Source organism: Apodemus sylvaticus, chromosome 23, assembly GCF_947179515.1.
Source record: "Apodemus sylvaticus chromosome 23, mApoSyl1.1, whole genome shotgun sequence".
Taxonomy (NCBI): Eukaryota; Metazoa; Chordata; class Mammalia; order Rodentia; family Muridae; genus Apodemus; species Apodemus sylvaticus.
The window spans coordinates 37,311,840-37,334,295 of NC_067494.1; the positions used below are offsets into that span (position 1 = coordinate 37,311,840).

Consider the following 22,456-nt stretch of genomic DNA (forward strand, 5'->3'; position numbering starts at 1 on the left):
CTAGTTGTGGGTACAGGGACCAGAACTCTGGTCCTCTGAAATAGCAGTGTGTTCTTACCTTCAGCATCCAAGTATGTGTTTGAAAATGAAGCTAAAGCAGTGGGTCATCCTTTGCTACATTTCTTTTTCCACCCTTTGCTGTTTGTCAGAGAATGGCAGTCTTTTTTGAAGGACACGTGTTATAGTTACTTTTGTTCTCCCCATTTAGCTGTGTCCATCTTTATGTCTCATCCAGTCTTCGAAGACTGACTTGATGTGTACAGTCTTCACCCTTGGATGGTGCACAGAGGTCAAAGGCAGTCCTTCCTCGGGCTCCTTGTCCACACGGAGTTTTTAGTAAACTTTCTTAGCCTTTATTTTTGGTAAGATGTAACTGCCACACTATTTCAGTTTATATTTCATACACACTTTGTCCAGCTTAGTCATGAAGACATGTTTTTGCCTAATGCTTCACTTTTTATTATGAAGTACATACATACACATACAGAAGGTGGTCATGGTCACATGGCTGTTTTTATAAGGACAAGACTTGTGTAATTGCTCCTCATTTCTCGTAGTTAAACCAAAGCTGGTTGCCTGCCTAATCTCTCGCATATGTCTGCCCAGGTAAGCACAGCAGGGATTGGCTTTCCCCTTGCTGCTAAAATAAGCATGACTTTTGTTTTTAATATTTATAGAATATTAGTTTCTATAACCAAACCCACATGATAATACTTCCAAAATTAACAGCCCATCATTCAAATTTTATACCACTAAACTTCAGCAGTTCATAGACCAAACTTTTCAGATATACAGAAGAACTCCCCACATGGTGTCACCCTAATTGTACCCTGGGATAGCCACCAGCAGCATCACTCAGTTATGTGCAGGTACTGCCACTTTTATTTTCCCTAGTCTCCTTTTGTTTTCCTTAATGGTTACTTTTAATATGTGAAAGTAGCAGCTCAAGTTTGAATGGAATTAGAGAGTGATGTGTGTTTACATGTTGCATAGAGTGGTGCCAAAGTTGCCTAAAGAGATCTTTTGTCGGACAACCCTGACTGATGTAGCTACAGATGCCAACTTGGGCATAATTCAAATCTAACAAGTACAGTTAAAGGTGTAGTCACTCTGTCCTTACCCCCCTGCTCTCGATTCTTTCTCATAAGAGGGCATTGGATCCTACTACAGATGGTTGTGAGCCACTATGTGCTTATGTCCCGCTAGGAACTCCCGGACCTCAGGAAGAGCAGTCAGTGCTCTTAACTGCTGCGCCATCTCTCCAGCCCTTTACCTTCTCTTAATAAGAGTGTTTTTCTGCAGCAGGAGAGTTATTGGAATATTTTTGAAGATGGTGTGTGTCAGATAATCTAACATGGTAATAACATTAAAGTTGTTCTGCGGTTTGACATGATGGTAAGATCCCTGTAATCTCAGCTACTCAGGAGATGTAACTCATCATGAGTTCCCAGCCCTGTTCTTCACCATACTGAGACTGTGTCTTAAAAGCAAACAAACAAACCAAGCCATCAACAAGAAAATTCAGATTTAAAATGTTGGGAAAGCTTAGGAAGTCTTACTTTCAGTCTGAGAATTTTTGAACTTTTTTTTGTGTTATCTAATTTGTTTACCTAGAGTTAAATTATTTAAAACAGGAAATTAAAATATTCTGCTTTTCTGTGTGTGCTAAAGTCGTGTGAGAAACTGCCCTGCATTGTGTTCATGTGGAGTGGACTTCGATGGTGGAGGGCTGAGTGCTGTGCAGCTTGACTCTAAGGCTGCAGCCCTTCCAAAGCCGCAGGCTTCAGTGCTCCGTGGAGCCAGCTGTTTGGGGTGGGCACTGATGCATTGGGAAATTGCTGTTAGAATTTGCAGTAAGTCAAAGGAAAATACACTTAAAAACTACATTGATACCTTGTTTTGCTTATTATTCAGTGCTAACTTGTCTCATTAGTAACTTGCAAATACTAACTCTTAAGTTAATTCTTTCTATAAAATGCATTGTGAGATTATTTAAATGTCAACATAAAGGTCAATAAATCATTATTTTTTTCTGAAATGTATTGCTTGGATAGGGAGCTATGTGAGTGTGTAAGGAAGATAGTCTGGATCAGATACGTGAACTAAAGGGAAGTGCCAGGGTGGGTGGCCAGAGGAAAACTTCAGGCTTTCAGAAAGAACAACCTTAAAACAGGTGTTGTTTTGATTCTTCAGTTTCTTCAGATAATAAGCATTCAAACAGCACCAAGCATTCAAGCAGCACCCTATCGCCTTACCACCTTTGGTGGGCTAACGCAAGTACTTAATAGCAAAAAAATAAAATAAGATAAAAAAACTAGAAACAATTCCTTTGAATTAGTGTTTACATTTCTCTTGATAAAGACCAGTAAGGAAATCTGAAGGAACATCTTAAATATCCACTAGACTCTTTGCAAGGTTAAATTATTCATTGGGCTGGCTGTAAATAGCATTAAATAGTGGCCTAAGGATTTTTTTTTTCACTGATAATGTAAAACTTACAAAATATGTTTTAAAATCTGTACTTTAAAACAAGAAACTGTAGTACAACCAATTTAAGATTATCCCCGGCTAGTTTGCAAAGGAAAATACACGGAGGCTCCGATTATATTTATTTGGCTGGCAGTTACTGGGGTCACCACTAATCCACTCTTGTAACTGCTGGCCTGGCTGCCTCCCCAGCAGTGTACCCCAGATACTCACTGTTTCTCCTGGCCATGTGCTCATGGTCTTCTCCCCTCATGGCAGCTGCTTCTCCTCTCTTTCCTCCTCCTTCCCTCTCCAGGTCTCCTCTCAGTCCTCTCTCTCTTCCACCCCCAGGTAACTCCAAACCCACCTACCTCCAATCCCTCCAGTAATTGGCTGTAGCCAATTTTATTTAGCCAATAGTTTTAAATCAAGGAACAAGGTTTGCACAACAAAAGCTTGCAAACTTGAGAATTCTCTAGTCTGTAGACCTTCCCTACAAAAATTAGCATTACAATACATAGCAACTGATCAACCCCCTTCAAGAAACTTTTAAAAAAGGAAAGCTGTATTTACAGATCTGTGCCAGGTTTTTCTTGATTCTAAATATGTTGAGTACCAAGAAGTGCTTTGTGTTAGTTTGTTCAATGATTTCAAGAAAATTGAGTGCAATACTAGACCTAATTATACTAAGAAGTACATCCTCCTTTGTGGTTGTAATTTTGTTTTAGTTAACATGTTTTTAAAGCAAGTTTTCTTGGTTCTGGAGAAATGGCTCTGGTTGCTAGCAGTTGCTTTTGCAGGCCCTGGGCTCTTTTTCTAGCACCTGCATGTCAGCTCCCAGGCGCCTGCCATGCATTGGTGCACATCTATACGCACAGGCAAAATGCTCATATATATGGAGTAAATAAAGAAAAGGAAAACCAAATTTTCTTAGGTTTCTTGTTGTAGAATAAAAAGCTTGATTTCATCTATGCATACTAGGAAACACTGTGCTAAGAAGTAGAGAATCTTTACTTTAAAAAATAGATAAAGATAACTAAGTTAAAAAGATACTGACCCAGTGGGCTAAGTTGAAAATACTTGAATGGTTTGGTGCTTGCAAAGTTTCCCAGAATTTTTATGGTAGTAGTTTCATGTTTCCTTTATAGATGAGGTATTTGAGACAATATTAAATGTTTGACTGGATATATTTAGCATGTTATAAAGGCTGTTTTATTTGTTCTTTTACTGATACAGAAATGTGAGCAGTGGAGTCTAATTCATGCCTCCAAAGTGTTTTCTAACCCTTTCCTGATTTTGCTTCCATTGTTCTATCTTTTAAACTTCTTTAAATGATTTTTTAAAATAATAGTGTCTATCAGGTTGTTTTTAGTCACTGAAGTCAGTTATACAGTGCTAGTTTGAAACTTGGGTGAGTAGCAGTTGACCTGAATGCATTGAATAACCAAAGTAGAATCTGTTCAAAGTAGATGCTAACTCAGAAACAAGGGTTAAGAACTAGGCAGAGTCTGTCTATATTCATTACAGCCTGGGTAGTGTTTTTGCTTAAGTGAGGTTTATAATGTCTTTTCTATCAAGGATTTTACCTTTCTGTTCTCCCCCCAACCCCTTTCTCTCATCAGTGTAAACCAGAATACAAGGTACCTGGACTGTATGTTATTGACTCCATTGTGCGACAATCCCGGCATCAGTTTGGTCAAGAAAAGGATGTGTTTGCACCCAGATTTAGTAATAACATCATTAGCACTTTTCAGAATTTATACCGTTGCCCTGGGGATGACAAGGTATGGTGTTATTTTATTACATGAGATATATTATTCTCTTCTCAGATTCTTTAGACTGCCTTTTATATGACCTCCTGTTGACATTTACTTAGTTACTCTGATTTTAATATTTAATTATTGTAACAGCCATACTCATTTTACTCTTAGAACTTTTAGAGAGTAGAAAGATGTAATTGCTTTTGCTACTTTTTAATTTATCGAAGCAACTTTCATGAAAGAAATTGGCTACCGAAGCATTTTGAAATTATATTAGACATTTAGTCATGCACACAGCCACTTTAGGATTGTGGTTGAGTTGGTATTTATTTTTAAGTTTTGTGGAAAATATCTCTGCCAAACAGTTCATAGAAAAGTACATATCAAACTTGTTTTGTTGCAATTTTCTAAGTGTTGAAGACCAACACTCAGATGGTAGTGTGTGTAAGTATTCTGTGATTAGAAGGTAAAGGATCCAGAGCTAAGATGAAAAGGACCTGGTTCCTTCCCTTCATATCTCCTCTGGAATTACCGCACAGGGACTTAGGTTGATACTGATTTGGAAGTGATATGGTACCCTGTTTTCTGTTCTTAATAAAAGCTAGGAAAGGGTTCAGAGAGGGTAAACAGGGCTAGGAAGGCTCAGCTGTTAAGAACATCCACTTCTCTGTCAGAGCCCTAGAGCTGTGAGCCCTGCACCTGGGTCAGCCTCCTGCAGCTTACTCTGCCATGACCCAGTTCCAAGGGAGAGGGCAGTCTCTTCCGTGTTCTCTCTCTCCCTCTCTCCCTCTCTCCCTCTCTCCCTCTCTCCCTCTCTCCCTCTCTCCCTCTCTCCCTCTCTCTCTCTCTCTCTCTCTCTCTCTCTCTCTCTCTCTCTCTCTCTCTCTCTCTCTCATACACACACTAAAAAAAGAGAGACTGGTGTGGGGTGTTACAAGGAAGAATCATAAACCTAAGGCTTATAACAAGACTAGTTTTATTTTTAACCACTGTCATGTCTTGAATTTTAAAAGTCAGTATTATAGGAATAAATTTATTATAACATATTCTTCGTAAATATTATTGGATATATTTCCTGGCAGTTCTTGTATTTTGTTCTAATTATTTTGGTATTATGGTGTCTTAGTCAGGGTTTCTATTCCTGTACAAACATCATGACCAAGAAGCAAGTTGGGGAGGAAAGGATTTATTCAGCTTACACTTCTGCATTGCTGTTCATCACAAAAGGAAGTCAGGACTGGAACTCAAGCAGGTCAGGAAGCAGGAGCTGATGCAGAGGCCATGGAGGGATGTTCCTCACTGGCTTGCTTCCCCTGGCTTGCTCAGCCTGCTCTCTTATAGAACCCAAGAACACCAGCCCAAAGGTGGTACCACCCACAAGGGGCCCTCCCCACTTGATCACTAACTGAGAAAGTGCCCCACACAGTTGGATCTCATGGAGGCACTTCCCAACTGAAGCTCCTTTCTCTGTGATAACTTCAGCCTGTGTCAAGTTGACACACAAAACCAGCCAGTACAATGGTAAGCCCAGCTAGTAGTCCTAAAGAATGTTCCAGATGTTCAGTAACCCACCTTAATGAGTTATAATAATGGAATCCTGTGTAAAATAATTCATTAATTTGAAATAGTAATTAGCAACACTGATTAAGAAGTCATACTGATTTCCTTGAATATCTAACAGGTACAGTAAACAAGTCCCCCTTGATCTCATGGGTGTCATGACTACCACCTCTCAGGATAGTCTTTATGAATGGGGGCATTTTACAGACCACATGAGGAAGGATTAGCTGAGTCTGTAATCTCGGTAGTAAAGGAAGAGTTTGTACTTAGAGATACAGAATGATGTTGCTGGGCTTGTTACTTTAAAGAACTTAGTATCAGACATTGAGAAGTGCTTATGTAAGCCTAAACAATGCCCAGTGCTCTGAGCACTGTGCAAAGGCAAGAATTGAATCAGAGGGCTTGAACCATTCATTGTATAACTTTTCATATGCATCATTTGAAATATAAACATGTACACAACTGCATGTTGCATAAAGTGAGCCAAGTCATTATTTTACATTTTAGCTATTGTTTTCTTTCTTGAGATTTGAACACCAGCTTCTTTTTTTTCCCTTAAAAAGTAACAAATGGCCTTAGAATAGTAGTAATTTGTAGTTTTGGATATAGAACTGTTATATTAAATAGTTGTGATTTAACTTGTGTGTTATCATTAAGGGGATGGGGATGGCTTTTATTCTTAGTTTGGTTTCAGGTGATTGTTACTCTGACATAAGTCTGTAGTCTGAGTAAGCTACTTATATTTCAAGAAGTGGAAGTAATTGATGTTTATTTACAATAATAATAAAAAACCAGTAAGGTTGAAATAATATGGTAAAACATTTTAGAACACCTTTCTTTGTTGGGCATGTACTTACCTGCAGACCTGAAGCTTCTGGGATCCATGAACCCTTCCTTCAAAGGAGACACTTAGTAGGAATCTCTCTGCTCACTAACTTTCAGTATTTTTGATTGTGACATAGAGATCTGTAGAACCAACTCAATCTTTTCAAGTTTATATTACCTTGAGTAAAGTGTATGTAAGAATTGAGTCAGTAGAATTTAAGAACTAATTTGGTATTTCATGTGAACACTGTTGGAGAACAATGAGGGTTTCAAGTGAGGTGAAGGTGTGTTGTGACTGATGACAGCCTGTAGCTTTGTCCTAGGTTGCTTATGCCTAAGACCTGCAAATGCTAGCACAGGCAGTTGGTTACAGTCACAGCTAAGGAAAAGGACAAGAAAAATCTGTTTTAGTTTCATTTTGTAAATGAAGAAATGTTGGTAAGTTTATTTACCCAGCTGGCCTAAGACCAGAGAGAATGAAAAGTGTCAGGTACATATGTCATGAATTGTGTAGGAGATGCTTAAATGTTACATGACTACATGGACCTCAGGAAAAATGGGACTTACCCTTAAGTTACCTGTGAACCCCAGAACAGGGTGAGATTCAAACACAGCATGATACACTTGTAGGAATGAGCTGAACTTTTTGAGAGGAATGACTTGGACTCACAACTGTGCTCAAAGGGCTTGTCAAAGAGAGACAAATGATGGAGAACATGCAGATTTTATTTATTTTTGAGAAATGGTAGAACACTCAGATTATTCTAAGTCACAGAGTAATGTAGAGCATTATTCATATAAAACATAATTCTTGCCCTGAGAGCCAGATTGAGTAATGCTAGTGAAGTGTGGTTGACTTTACCCATCAGGGAGAGAGTAGGTAGGAACAGTGACAAAAAGAGTAGAGGAGGGGCCATGCCTTGTGCTGTGTCTAGGAAGTGGGATGGTTTTAGGTATAAAGTACATTTATGGCAAGGTTCTTACACAGGACTTGAGTTTAGTAAATTGTCCTTTTTCTTTTGGTCAGGGAAACATGCTGAACACAGACGCTGAGCTACATTTCTTAAGTGGAGAAATACCCTCCCTAATATTATTAAATAGCTTATAAAATGAAATTTGTTTTAAGAGTCACATTAGATGAGGACTTTGTCCTGAAGTTGCTTGCTAGTTCAGAAGGTAAGCATTCTGTGAGCCAGGGTTAAAGTTCACCTTTATGTGTGTATGCATGGTATTGACATAGTTGCCTCTGCTCAGAGTTCTTAGGGCAGGGCAGAGGAGATGGCCCAAGGAGTCACGTGCTTGCTATTCAGGCCTCCCGACTGCATTTGATCCTGGAACCCACGGGAAGGTGGGAGTTTGAGAGCAGTTCTATAGTCACCTATGCTATCAGTCCCATGGGACTTGGCATGCATAGAAGATGGAGCCTGCCTTCACCTGCTAGATGTAGCTTTCATTTATCTTGTGTAGCTATCAGAAGTAGCTACCCTATTGCCTAAAGTTAGGGATTGCAGAATGGTTAAAAACAGTTTCAGGTTGGGATTTACCACTTAATTATTTTAGACTCTCTTTGAATGCCCAGATAACCTAAACGAAATGAGTGTGCTAAGGTTTTGAAAGCAGAAAAAGATGAAAACAATCTTAGAGATGTAATGTGCCATAGAAATATTCTAATCTTCTTTACGTCCTAAGCTCAGATAATCTGTGAAGTGAGTTGTGCTAATATTTTGAAAACAAAACATTTGAAGTCATTTTTCTTTGTTCTTCTAGAGTAAAATAGTGAGAGTATTAAACTTATGGCAGAAGAATAATGTTTTTAAGAGTGAAATTATCCAGCCTCTTCTGGACATGGCGGCAGGGATTCCTCCCCCAGTTGTCACCCCTGTTTTGGCCAGCACCACTGCAGCTATGAGCAACACTCCAGGTACGTGCGGGCCTGTCATACAGACTTGTTGGAGACTCAAGTCACACTGCTCACTCAGCATTCACATGTGCAATGCTACAAGGTTACAGCGCAGAGGAGTTTGTCCAGCATTAGAGACTTGAAGGCTGAGTGTGGTGGCAAGTGCCAACCATTAGACCTTACACTGGGCAGACAGGCAGATGTATCTCTTTATGTTCATGAAATAAAATACTGGTAATCTAAAATTTAGAAAACAATTAAAATTTATTTTATTTTTATCAATCACCAGAAACATTTTGAAAAATGTCTATGTAATAATTCACTTTTGTTTTGTTTAGCACTACCAGGGCTTGAACTTGGGGCCTGGCATGTGCTGGGCAAGCACTCTTCCTCTGAGCCACGTCCCCAGTTCTCAGTGAAAGTGTTGTTGATGTAGGTTGTCTGTAACGCCTTGAACCTACTCATGTAACTTAATTTGTTTACAGGATATTTGGGGAATGTAATTTTTAAGAAGAACCCCAATATTGCTCAGTAAAGCCAAGATTGCTTTAATGTAATTATCTAAAAATTTTATTGTTTTTAGCAGTTTAAATGTTTTCAGTTTTTACTCTGAACCCAACATTCGTTGACATTTTGGTATGTAGTTCTTGTTGTAAACCTGTCTACAAATGTATATTATGTATAAACAAGAGTTTTGAACAAAAATAGTTTCATCTTATAGAAACTCATAGATTTTACCAGGAAAGATTGTCTTTTTGTTATTTTCCCTGTTAAAGAATTTTTGTAGTAAAACTTTGCTGACGGGTTTTATTGAAGTGGTAGCCTAGTTTTTTGAAGATAGGTGTGGACAGATCCCATAGGGCTTGGAGTGGAGGCTGTAAGTGGTTTCTGAGAAGGAGGCAGTGAAATGAAAGCATGCTTATCTGCTTATGTTTTATATGTTAACTGACTAAATCTTTGTCCCTTTTAAAGTATTTTTACTTGCTTCCTTCCTTGGTGCGTGTGATGTCTTTTCTAAAAGGAACACCTGTGACACCTGTTACTCCAGCCAATGTGGTCCAAGGCTTACCTGATCCCTGGGTATCGCAGATAGCCAACACAGACACACTGGCAGCTGTTGCTCAGATCCTACAGAGTCCTCAAGGCCAACAGGTGAGTCTATCAAAACACTGAGGTAGCACAAAGCATATACCAACCGTTATTAGGTGCCGTTACTGTCTCACTGATAAAGCAGGGTGCTTCCTGTGGTCACGGTGGCAGGAACTAAGAGAATACAACGTCACTTTAGAGACGTTCCTGCTGATGTCAGAGGAATACATGGTTCAGTTGTCTAAAGGAAGGACAGAAGAGTCCTGTCTCCCCTCTTTCATGTTGCTTCCTCCATTCTAGTGCTATAAAGAGTTGTGTGTCTTATTGTTGACTTTAGTGGTAAGGTCATGTTCAAACTGTTTTTTTCTACTGTAATATAATATCCAATATTATAATAATAGACAATATTCTAGTAGTATTATAATATATGATCTAATATTATAATATTTGGATAATTGCATGGCTCTAGCTTGTTTCCTCTTCCTGCTGTTTTAAGGTAGATTATTTACTGCTCCCTTGCAGGTATTTATACCTTCTCATACTAGCTGTTGCTAATAGTTCTGCTATTTTCATTTTTCTAATCTTTGCTACCATTATAAATTGTAAAAATTACACTGAATGTTTTTTGTTTATTAACAAGGTAATTGTTTATGAAGCAATAATACAACATTCAATACATGTATATAATTTATGATATTCAGATTGGGGTAAATTACATATTTACTCTCAGTCACTTGCTCTTTTTTTGTTGTTGACAGCAAAATTGTCTTTACTGGATGTGTTAACATGATTGTTGTTAACTCTCGCTGTCCTCCTGTACTCTACCAGGTAGTTCCTGGGTGTTGAGTAGATCCAGGCAAGCAGACTTTACCCACAGAGATACCTCACCAGCTCTCTTAAGTGCCTTTGTTCTGTTGTGGTTTTGAAAATTGTACTTTGTTTATGTGTATATCTGGAGGCCAGAAGTGGGCTTTGGGTTGTCTGGAGCTGGGATTACAGGTGGTTGGGACCTGCGTGACATGAGTGCCAGGAACCAAACCTGAGTCGTCTGGAAGTGTGGCATGTGCTGCCACTGAGCCATTTCTTCAGCTCCATGCTTTGTTTTGTTTCTTAAAGATGGGTGAAGAGCAGGACTAGGTATTGCTGTAGTTTGTTATATTCAGAATAGTAAGTTACAGTCTGCTGAGGCACAGACTATATCCTGTTGAACAGGTTTTTCTCCTGTTTTCAGGAAGTGGGTTCTTTCTCGGCCTCCAGTGATGCACTTCCTTCTTTGGCCAGGCTGTGTATTCCACCCATGGACCCCTTCAAGGTTCATAACTTTCCCACACAGTAGTACCATTATCAGGAGGACTACATGTTCACACACGTGCACCTATTGGGGTGTTTCTCATTCAAACCACAGCACATAAAACCTTTTCTCTGAAGGATGATAACAGTTGTCAAAAACAACTGTTTATCCGTGGGGGCTGGAGCCATAGCTCAGCGGTTTAGAGCACTGACTGCTCTTCCAGAGGTCCTGAGTTCAATTCCCAGTAGCCCCATGGAAATGGGTAACCATCTATAATGGGATCTGACGCCCTCTTCTTCTGGTGTGTCTGAGGATAGTGACAGCGTACTCACATATACATAAATAAATCTTTAAAAAAGTGTTTATCCAAAAGACCAAGTACTGACCCAAAATTATGATATTTCTTTTCCCTTTCAGCTTCAGCAGTTAATACAAACCTTACAGATCCAGCAGCAGAAGCCCCAGCCTTCTATCCTGCAGGCCTTGGATGCTGGTCTTGTGGTTCAGTTGCAGGCACTCACTGCACAGCTTACAGCTGCAGCTGCTGCAGCCAACACGCTTACGCCCTTGGATCAGGGAGTCTCTTTCAATAAGGTAGTGATTAAAGCTACTGATGTATTACATGTGAACTGAAGACTATGTAATATCATATAGATTCTGCTATGTAGATTATGCTTTATCACAGACTTGTGTGTTTGATAGGACCTTTCTATGTGTAGCCCATGCTTGCTCTTAACACCTAATCTGTCTGCTTCAGCCTTCCAAATGCTGGTTGTACTAGTCTGTGTTCTGTCATTTGGCTTGATAACATAATTAATCAGTATGTGAAAGTTCAAAGGAAATTTTTCTCTAAGTTGATATTATTGTATATTTTATGTGTAGGCTTAACTATGGAAAAAGTGTTTTTAAATTTGAAGCTGTTTTATAAATGATTTTTGTGTGTGTGTGATAGCTTCATCATAGTTGTCTGGGGTATATCTTGGAAATGCTATGTGTGTGTGTGTATATATATACACACACACACATATGCACATACAAACGTGTATGCATGTTAGTTCTGTTAATTATTTTCATAGAAAAAATAATCCTGATTGCTTGGATAATGAATTGGCTATTTGACCAGTTGCTCCTAATTTATTCCTAGTAGCTATACCACATTTTACCATGAAGTTCTTATTAGTTAACAGTTGGTTATGGTCCTAGATGGTTTTTTAAGTTACAGTTCCATAAACCTTCATTTTTCTACTTCGTAGGTAATGACAGGTGGAGATCCCTGAGTCTGAGGCCAGCCAGGTCTACAGAGCAAGTTTCACAGTAGCCACTACACAGAGAGACTCTGTCTTGAAAAACAGCACTGTGCTTTAGTAGTTTTACTGCCTTGTCAGAGTTGGCTCTGCTCTGTGATGATGCTGTAGTCCCTCTAGTCTCAGATGATTCCTGAACCTCCAAAGGAGCCTTGAAACCAGAGATAGAGCTAAACCATCTGAAAATGTTTATACATACTTGTGTTAATGCTCAATAAATAAAGTAAGCACAGTGAAAAAAACAAGATTGTGATCTTTCTTGAAAAATCACGGCAGCAATGTTTTCAGACTACATTGTGCACACGTGACTAGAGTTGCCTTGATGACTGTGTGAGGGACTGCTGTATGTTACAGTCCTCTAACGGTGCTCAGAATGCCCACTCTGCCGCAGAGCGCTGCACAGCGGCACAGAACATGTACTTCTCATTTCAGTAGCATTTGTAATATGCATGTCGGAAGCACTTTTTAATTCGTCTTTCTCCCCTTCCTTAGAAGTTGATGGATAGATTTGATTTTGGGGAAGATTCTGAGCATAGTGAAGAATCCAAAAAGGAAATCCCTACTCCTCAACTGTAAGAATCATGATTTTCTTTATACCCGTGTTTTCTTTTTCTGTTGTTCTAAATGCTGGGTGGCATATTAGCATACTTAAGAGTTGTAGTGAGCTTTTCATAAGTTAGGGTTGTTTTTTGACTCTAAGCACCAAAATTTTGGAGGGTGGTGGACTTGCTGTCTTAACAAGATTATTTGGATTCCCTAGATTATTTGGACTCTTTTTCAGATCTTTGCAAATGGTTGGGATATATTAAAATTCCCTACAGGAAAATTGATAATTAATAAGTCCAGTTGTGGACTTATTTTCTTACGTCTTTGTTGGCTTAAAATAACTTAGTTGTAAGAATATTTGTAATAGGTGGACAGATAGTTCTGTCAGAGTCCATTTCTACATTGTATGCCAATTTCTGAGAAGTACATTGAACTAGTCAGAATTAAGGATTGGAATTATATGAGTTTCATTTATTTAAATGAGTGGACTTTGTATTTTTATTTAAGTCAGTCACTTTCTCCCCTTAAATGGCTGTGCAGAGCCCTGTGTTTTTGTAAAGGCCAGTAGAAGACTGTAAGGTGAAAGTTGGGAGAGAATGAGTGGGCTCTCCCCAAGCAGAGGTCCTGGATCTTAGCTGCTGGGATAATGTGTAAGAACACATAACATAAAGTACATTCTTTTGACATAGGGACTTTCTTGACAGAAGTTTAAAAATAGTATTTTCGATGATAAACAATGAAGTCAGAAGAGCCGTTTGAAGTGTTGTGGATGAGGGTGCTAAACAGTTATGAAGTTGTCAGTAGTCCTGAGGGTAGAGCCTGTGCTTTCCCACCTTCTGAGGAAAGAGTTTGCAGACTGTTTTTGTGCCACGTGTTCTATTGAACTGAGTTCCTTCATTTTCTAGGCATCAATTCAGATACTGTGTATTGAAAAAAACAACAGGGGACTCTCATTTCTTTCATGGTACTCTATCAGTATAGGAAGATAGACACCACTCTTCCCAGAGGTTTATCTGCTCCAGGTGACAGCGGTCTCGACTGCTCACCACCTTCCCTGTTCCTTTTAGGGTGCCCTCCTTTTTTCTCATGTTTTACCCAGTATTCCAGGTGTTGACTGTCCCAGAGTGTAGTTAAATTATTATTTTCACTTATCTACACACTATCTGTTTCTGTTTACATACCTCATAACATGATGCTTTTTTAAAGGACACATACTCTATAAAGTTTATGGGCAGTGATAATTGTAGATTTTACACATGCTGGTTGATAGGACATTTCCACTGTCTCAGGATTAAACATGAGTTATTAAATTGATAATGTTTACACACGTTTACATTTTTTAAACAAGTGTTTGTAATTGTCCATTGCCATAATAAAAGTTACTAATTTACATGTATAGCATATCCATGTGTGCAGCATGAGGCAGTGTGTCGGCTCTGTAACGGAGCTTATATGTTGAAACATGATGCTTCAGAGTTCTGTTTTGGTTATTGATGTTTCAGAAAGAGCACTGCGTAGAGCACCTGTGTGGCGTGCTCTGTGTGGTTCTCCGACTGCTCGCTCTCCTCAGCTTTCGTCACCTTAACACGCAGCTTCGCCCTTTGTTTCTCATTTAGCTCTCACGTTTCTGAGTCTGTGAACAACTCCATCTTCCATCAGATAGCAGAGCAGCTGCAGCAGCAGAACCTGGAGCAGTTGCGGCAGCAGCTCCTGGAGCAGCAGCAGCCCCAGAAGGTCGGTGCTTCCTGCAGCTACTGTGCTCTGCTAATGGGCATTCTGTGGGACGCTCGGGTGGTGCTCCTTCTTAGTCTTTGGAGCTATTCATTCCATCTTTGTTTTGCCAGCTATTTTATGACCTTTCTAAGGTATTTCCTTTCAAAGTCCTTTATAGCTGTTCCTATTTTAAAAAAAATGTCTTCTGGCAGTGTAACAAAATGATGTATGAAAATGAATTTCCTGATAGAAGCCATGTGTATTTTGGAGTTATGTCTTAAAGCTTCATGTTTTCTCCTTTCTGCTGTGTTTGTCTAAGAAGGTAATGACAATTATGCTGATGGTAGTGTTTAAACAGATTAATATCATTGATTTTTAAAAGAAATTTATCACTAATGCCATGTGATAGGAACTTCATTTCACATAGGAGGGACATATTTTAACTTAAATTTTCATGAGGAAGGTACCACCTCCCATTTACTCCAAAGAAAGTTGAGGCATACTGAGATAAAATCTAGCTAATGGAATCTGGTCAGTTTTAAGAATTGCCTTTATTTTATGCATAACCAAGAGGTATACTAATATGTAGTACCCTCATATAATTTTGAGATGTTAGGAGTTCCAGAGATGCTAGATGTGGAAGAAAAAAAGCTTCACTTTAGACGTGATAAAATATGTCAAGTTACAGAGTAAGATTTAGTCATACAAAAACCTACTTGGGACCTGTATGAGAAACACGGGTAGATATCTACCCATACTAGACCTTAATCACTAAAAACAGTATCAGTCATGAATTTAAAACAACCTACAAACATATTTTGCATGTGATTATACGTGTGTGGGCAAGTGACACATATCAAGATAGACAGGAAAGTAGTTCTGACTTAAGTTGTAGAACCTTTTCTCTAAAGAAGTCCAGATGTTTGCATAAACCCAGACTGTAGAGGCAACAGTGCACGGGGCTGGCATTAGTACTTTTGAAGCTTAGAGCAATTTGAGATACAGAGCTTGAACATGACCTTGTAAATGCAAACAGTGCGGAGGTGTCCAGAGATACTTGAGAACGCATGATCACAGCCTGATCCAACAAACAAGTTTTGATCCAGTTGATCGGAGTAAGAGGCATGGTTTTGCTAAAGCGATTTTATTCAGTTAAGACTGTAAGAGGGTAAACATTGGCATGTTTGTTTGAGTCAGTCATACAGGTTAGTAACTACAAAGTTAATAGAGGCAAGGGTTATGCTTTGTCCAGTAACAGCTGTACGTAGACCAGGCTGAGCTGCTGTAGTTCAGAAGGGTTAGCAGAAGCAGCAAGCTAAGGCTGCACTACCAGCATGAAAGAGACTGGTGATTTGAGAGCAGCAAGTCTGAAAAGTCTCACCAGCCAGAGAACTAAGTACTCACTCTTGTTTTAGTTTCAAAACTCTGACACATACAGTAAAAAGGTCCTTTCAGAAGAAATGGAGCTTAAGTTTCCATTGTCCAAAGCTTGTCTATTGATAAAAGATGCTGTTGTAGTTAGGGTTTCTATTGCTGTGACGAGATAATGGTGACCGCAGAAACTTATAAAGAAGACATTTAATTAGAGCCGGCTTACAGTCTCAGGTTGAGTCCGTTATTACCGGGTCAGGACATAGCATGTGCAGGCAGACATGATGCTGGAGAAGGAGCTGAGAGTTCTACATCTTGATCCACGGGCAGCGGAAAGTTGTTTGCCACCCTGGGCATGGCTTGACTATATAAGTCCTCAAAGCCCACCCCTACAGTGACACACTCCTCAACAAGACCACACCTAATAATGGAACTCCCTTGTCAAACACTCAAACACAGTAGTCTATGGCGGCTATTCTTGTTCAAACTAGCACACTCTACTCCTTGGGTCACATAGGCTTGTAGCCATCTCATAATAACAGAAAAATAGTCAGTCCAACTTAAATGTCCCCATAGGTTTTTCCTTCTGTTTGTTTGTTTGCTTGCTTATTCATTCATGTATTTCTTCCTTCCCTCCTTCATTCACTAACTCACTTTATATCCAGGTTGATGCTACCATACCCTCCCCCCCCACACACACACATACACACAGTTCCTCCACCCATCCACTTCTCTTTTGAGAGGGTGGAGTCCCTCTCACTCCCTACCCTCACCTCATCCCCCCTCCCCGCAATGTCTCCCACCCTGGCATATCAAGTCCCTACATGGCTAGATGCATTCTCTCCCCCTGAGGCCAGCCATGACAGCCCAGTCAGGAGAATGGACAGACAAGCCACAGCTTTAGAGATAGTCTCTGCTTCAGTGTCCCCATAGTTTGTAACACTCTCAAACTCACTAAAAAATTCAAAGTCTCTTCTGAGATTCCTGGAATCTCTTAACTGTAATCCCCTGTAAAATCAAGATCAAAAAGTAGATCACATGCTTCCAACATAGAATGGTACAGAATATATATTACTGTTCCAAAAGGTAGGGAAGGGAGCACAGTGAGGAAACACTAGATCAGAGAAAGACAAAAAACCAACAGGGCAAACTCCAAACTCTACACCTCCACGTCAGATGTCAAAGCCCTCCGGGATCCCAGCCCCTTTCAGGCTGCTGACTGCAGCTCATGTCTTTCTCTTGTGGGCTGGTTCCACGGCCTGCTAGCAGCTCTCCTTGGCAGGGATTCCATGGCTCTCGCATCTCCAACATTTTGGGGATTCCAGTGCAGTTCAGGCTTCATCTTCTTGCCTTCACACAGTGACATCTGTAGGCTTCCAGGAAGTGACACCCCTGCCGCACAGCCTGGCCTTGGCAGCTTACCCTGGTCATGGAGGGAGAATCCACAACTCCTCTCTTCTTTTTCTGACTCTAGAGCCAGAACCACATGACCAAAACCTGCCAAGTGTTGCTGCTTGCTGAGGCTGGAACATGGCCTCCTCTTTAATTACATCTTTATCAGCTTTCTGTTTTCAATGATTTTTTTTTTACTTCCTAAGCTTGGCTGTCCTGGAACTCACTTTGTGGACCAGGCTGGCCTTGAACTTAGAAATCCATCAAGCTCTGCCTTCTGAGGATTAGAGAAAGGTGCCACTGTGCCTTGCACACAAGTGGGAAGCTTGCTTAGCTGCCTGGGGTTCTTGCCCTGAGCTCATTGGCTTCTTTATTCCATTCATCATCAGCATTTTCTGTGTCCTTTGGACATAGGACTTAGCTCTGTTCTACTTCTTGGTGCCCCTTTTCTCCTCAACTTGCACATTTTGCATTTTTCCTTCTCAGCTCGCTCCTTTTTGTTATAGATTTTCATAAGAGTGACCACTAATAACCACAGGACAGAGTCATTACCAGCCTGTTTTAAGGTTTTTTTTTTTTTTCTGCCAACAATATTAATCCAAAAACTGCCTTCAGTTTAGCGTCAGGCAACCTTTTGGAAAAGGACCAAAAGCAGGCACATTCTTTGTCAAAATACCACAAGAACAGTCCCCTAGGCCACATACTAAAGTTCTCTGAACCCTCAGCACTTCCCTCCTCCAAGTTCTTAGTTCTCCTACTACTGGCCCATTATGCCCTACTTAAAGCATTCCACTGTTTTCCTAACCAAAAGTCCGAAGGTCCACATGCCTCCAAAGGAAGCATAGCCAGTACTGTCACAGCAATACCCCAGGCCCTGGTACCAGCTTCTGGCTTGGTTGGTGTTTTATTGCTGTGAAGAGACACATGACCAAGGCAACTCTTAAAAGGACATTTTAATAGGGTTCAGTCCATTATCATCATGCTGATAAAAGCATGGCCCCATCCAGCAGCCATGGTGCTGGGGAAAGAGCTGAGGGTTCTCCATCTTGATCCTCAGGCAGCAGGAGACTGTATGCCACACCATAGACAGTGGTGTGTAAGAAAGAGATAAGCAGTCACTGCTAATGTGTGAAGTGAACACTGTGACCTGACAGACATAGGAGCAGGATGCTAGCTGGGGGTAGGTATATGGAGGAGCCTGTGACTCAGGGTGGAGTGAGTGATGCCCCATGCTTGAGAGCACTTGCTGCTCCTTGCCAAGGGCTGGAGGTGGGTCCCCAGCATCCAACCTCCAGCCTCAGGAGATCAGTGCCCAGAACACACATAAACATAAATACCTACATACAAATGAAAAATAAATAGCATAGGGGGTGGTTTTGAGACAGGCTCTCTCTATATAGCTTTAGCTGTCTTGGAACACATCATATAGACCTGGCCTCGTACTCAGAGATCCAACTGCCTTTGTCTCCCAAGTGTTGGGATTAAAGACATCCACCACTATGCCTGGCTCTAAAATCAACAAAAAAAGACAGAATAAGATTTGCAGAAAACGGAAGTCCTTTTGTTACTACTAGATACATGTGACCACCCTAACTAAGGTGGCGTGGTCCTGCTCCACGCAGGCCAGCCACAGCAACTGTGTGTGTACCTTACAGTTAAGGCCCTGGAATAAGAAGGGAAATGCCTGAAAGGGTTAAGAACATTTGAAAAACTGGAGTGTGTTTCTAATTAAAAGAAAATGACCAGAGTTATAGAGGACTATAAGCTTTATCATAATGAAGTAATTTCTGTTGTCTTAAGTTAGAGTTTTATGATTTTGCTGATTATTAGTTAGAATAGTCAAAATACATTACTAGAGCTATACCTCAAGATGAAATGCTAATACTAACATTTTAAAAGAATCTTTAAAATATTCACCTTACTAATGTTGAAGCACTGTCAATGGGATGTCTGAAGTAGTATAATTTACTTTGTTTCAGAATATAATGGAACTGGGAATGGTGGCACATGCCTTTAATCTCAGCACTCGGGAGCCAGAGGCAGGTCAATAGCTAAGTTGGAGAATAGCTTGGTTTATACAACTACTTACTTCCTGGACAGTCAGGGCTACATGAAAGGATCATGTCTCAAAAACAAACAATAGCCAAAAAAGGGGGCAGGGGTGGAGGAACAGAGGCGACTCTCAGCTGTGTTGTAAATGGCTTCCTATTCGCAGAGTCAAGTAAATTTTAAGATATTGATTATATGGAGTTATAGGAGTGCTGATTTAAATAAATGCTGTCGGTAGAGTTCAATGATGCAATCGTTTCTACAGATAAAATAGAAGCAAAGGCTACCTGAAGGCGATAGAATAAAGGCACTTAGGAGAGTTAGGTGCCAGTCTTAGAAGAATACTGTGATAGTCAATGGTAACCGTGCTTGCTTATGTTCCTTGTTTTTATTACTGATTTGCATGAATATATAGTTGTAGAAACCAGATGTGTTTATCAGGATGTAACCAGGAAAAATGTCACTTGCCTCATGGATCCATTGAATGCTTTTTTAAATAGACTAAAGGAATAGAATCTCACTAATTTTTATATAATTTCAGTGTTAGGAATTTTTCCCTTTTGCCAACTAAATTCAAATGCTGATATTCTTTTTTAAGAAAACGGAACATTCTAGGTTCTTCTTCCAAAATTGTATATGGGTGATGGGGTGTGGTTAGATTGCGTGTCCTGTATTCTTCTTAGTTCTTTGGTTTGACAGGTACAGTTAGGGTGGTTTTGCTTTTTTAATTGGCCATAATCATTAGGATCTAGAACATGCTATTTCTTTACATTTCTCTCCTGCCTTAATTAATTATTGTAAAGGATGTATGTGAGTTGTCTTTGCCATATACATAAAATTAAAGGTATCTAGTACCTAAAGAAGGCTAAACACAGACTGTAGAATTTAGCAACGATCGAAAACCTTCCTGATGTGTGGCCAAGGGCTCTGTTGTTCTTATACCATTTAAGCATTTCAGCTAGAATTGCATGTGGAAAGAATTTGATATACTCTGGAAGCTTACATGTGACCTGAGGCTGGAGAGATGAGTCAGTGGTTTAAGAGTACTGACTGCTCCTTTCAGAGGACCCAGATTGGAATCCCAGCATCCAGAACTGCGCCTAACCATTTGTAACTCCAGATCCAGGGGATCCAATGCCCTCTTCTGACTCCCTTAGGCACTGCATGTGTGGTTCGCACAGACAGACAGACAGACAGACAGACAGACAGACACACACACACACACACACAGGTGAGACAGCTATTACTATGAAGTTAAGGGAAAGAAAACAAAGGTTATATTTACTACCTTTTGGGTTCTGTCAAGATTCAGGAGACAGTTGTCTGCCATGACTTTTGCTTAATGTATTTTAGTCAGCTTTGAAACAAAGCTGCTTCTTTCTTAGATCCTAAGGGTCTTAACAATTGTTACTTAAAATTCTGCCCTGAATTTTAGGATACTGTCTTTTCTTCTAGTTGTAAATTATACTACTTTTAAGAGTTCCCTGTAACCAAATTATTATACCAACTGGTTTAATGTGGCTGAAACACTATAGAAATCCCAATCTTGCATCAAAATTATTTTATTGTAATAGTGTATAAAATAACCAAATTACTCAAGATACCAGCTATGTTTGGTTACCATGTTGGTATTTGCATTGAGAATTAATTGGAGTTGTAGATTAAGATTGTAGCCATTGTAAGTTTACTTTTGTAAATAGCACAGTATGGACTAAATTTTATTTTGATTAATTTATTTTGGTGGAGTTCAGGTGACAGCTTGCAGGAGTTGGTTCTCTTGGTTTACTCTGAGCTTCAGGTGTTAAATTCAAGTCCTAAGGCCTGGTGGCAGGTGCCTTTATCCACTGAAATATCTCACCAATACTCACATTCTGAATTTGAAATAAACCATTCACAGAACTCTTTTTTTGTTGTTGTTATTGTTGTTTTTGTTTTGTTTTTCAAAACAGGGTTTCTCTGTGTAGCCCTGGCTGTCTTGGAACTCACTCTGTAGACCAGGCTTGCCTCTAACTCAGAAATCTGCCTGCCTCTGCCTCCCAAGTGCTGAGATTATAGGCATGCACCACCATGCCCGACCACAGAACTCTTTATTGTAGAAAAATACACATACTAAATTTCTAAGGCTAATCAATGTCATGGTTACTGTGACACATTTATTTTCTGACTGCATGGACATTCTTCCTGTAAGGTGTTTTCGATAAGAAGACAGCTTGTAGAGTTGGTGTGGTGCAGTGAAGCAGTGCCATGTGCCCTGTGACCCTCCCACCTTCCGGACAGCCACTCCTAATGACTCCAAGGGCACAGCTTCCCAAGTCCTATCCTAGTGGCTAGTTGACTGTCACTCTGAGAGGCAAAGCTTGCCCTCAGGTAAGCACAGGTCTTGTCTCCTGTGCTTGCCTGTTTATTTGCATTGACTGACTCCCTTCCTTCCTGAGATAGGGTCTCATTTTATACCTTCAGCTGTCCTGGAATTCATTATGCAATTCAGACAGCCCTTGAACTCACAAAGATCTGTCCTCCCTCCAAGAGCTAGGTTTAAAGGCATGTGCAAATATGCTTGGCGAGTAGATTTTCTTAAACCTGACTAGAGCTGTTTGTTTCTTCCTGGACTAGTCTGAGACATGTAAATTGCTGCCTATTCTTTGTGGAGTCCTATCTTTCCTATGGCTTCCATTTTGTTTGTGTTTAGCTAAGGTATGTCGGCTGCTTTTTCCTTTTGGGAGTAGATTGTTTCTGAACAGTTTTTAACAAGGGCCCTTAAGTTCTTTTCTTTATTATGGTTTTAGCCTCTTACCCCAGGAGTTTACTGCCTCTAGATTCCTACAGGATCATGCTCTAGAAAGATTTTCTACCAGGTTGCTCTCCCCAGTAATGGCTTTTGTCGTGTTTTAGTGAAGCCAGTTATTTAAATTGTTATTCATGTTCGTACTCGCTAACATGAAAAATTAGCTGCATCACTACACATGGTTACTGTACTGGGACTGTGGAGGCAGCTGGTGTCCCTCCTTTGTTCCTGGGACTGTACCAAGATGTAATCCATCGCAGGGAACTCCCTCTAACTGGTTTAGGAATTCTTAGAGGCCATAATTGGGAACAGTTTTACCAGATCACTAATTTTGACTTCTGAGTATTGTTTTGCCTCTAAGCATGTAATGTGTGATTTAAGATTTTGAATAAAAGCCGGGCAGTG

The 22,456-nt window shown here is 40.0% G+C and overlaps 1 protein-coding gene across 3 annotated transcripts in view; it reads left to right on the plus strand.

The window, feature by feature from the left end:
• The window catches only part of Scaf8 (SR-related CTD associated factor 8), a 210,505-nt gene that overhangs the window by 38,547 nt on the left and 149,502 nt on the right, over window positions 1-22,456 (plus strand). For all 3 annotated transcript variants that reach the window (XR_007975252.1, XR_007975251.1, XM_052169693.1), the window contains exons 4-9: window positions 4,089-4,250; window positions 8,379-8,532; window positions 9,533-9,663; window positions 11,309-11,485; window positions 12,688-12,767; window positions 14,358-14,475. Coding sequence is in view for 1 of the 3 variants with exons in the window: in XM_052169693.1 (XP_052025653.1) it covers window positions 4,089-4,250; window positions 8,379-8,532; window positions 9,533-9,663; window positions 11,309-11,485; window positions 12,688-12,767; window positions 14,358-14,475 (822 nt within the window). In the remaining 2 variants the exon portion in view is untranslated. The remainder of the gene's footprint in view (window positions 1-4,088; window positions 4,251-8,378; window positions 8,533-9,532; window positions 9,664-11,308; window positions 11,486-12,687; window positions 12,768-14,357; window positions 14,476-22,456) is intronic.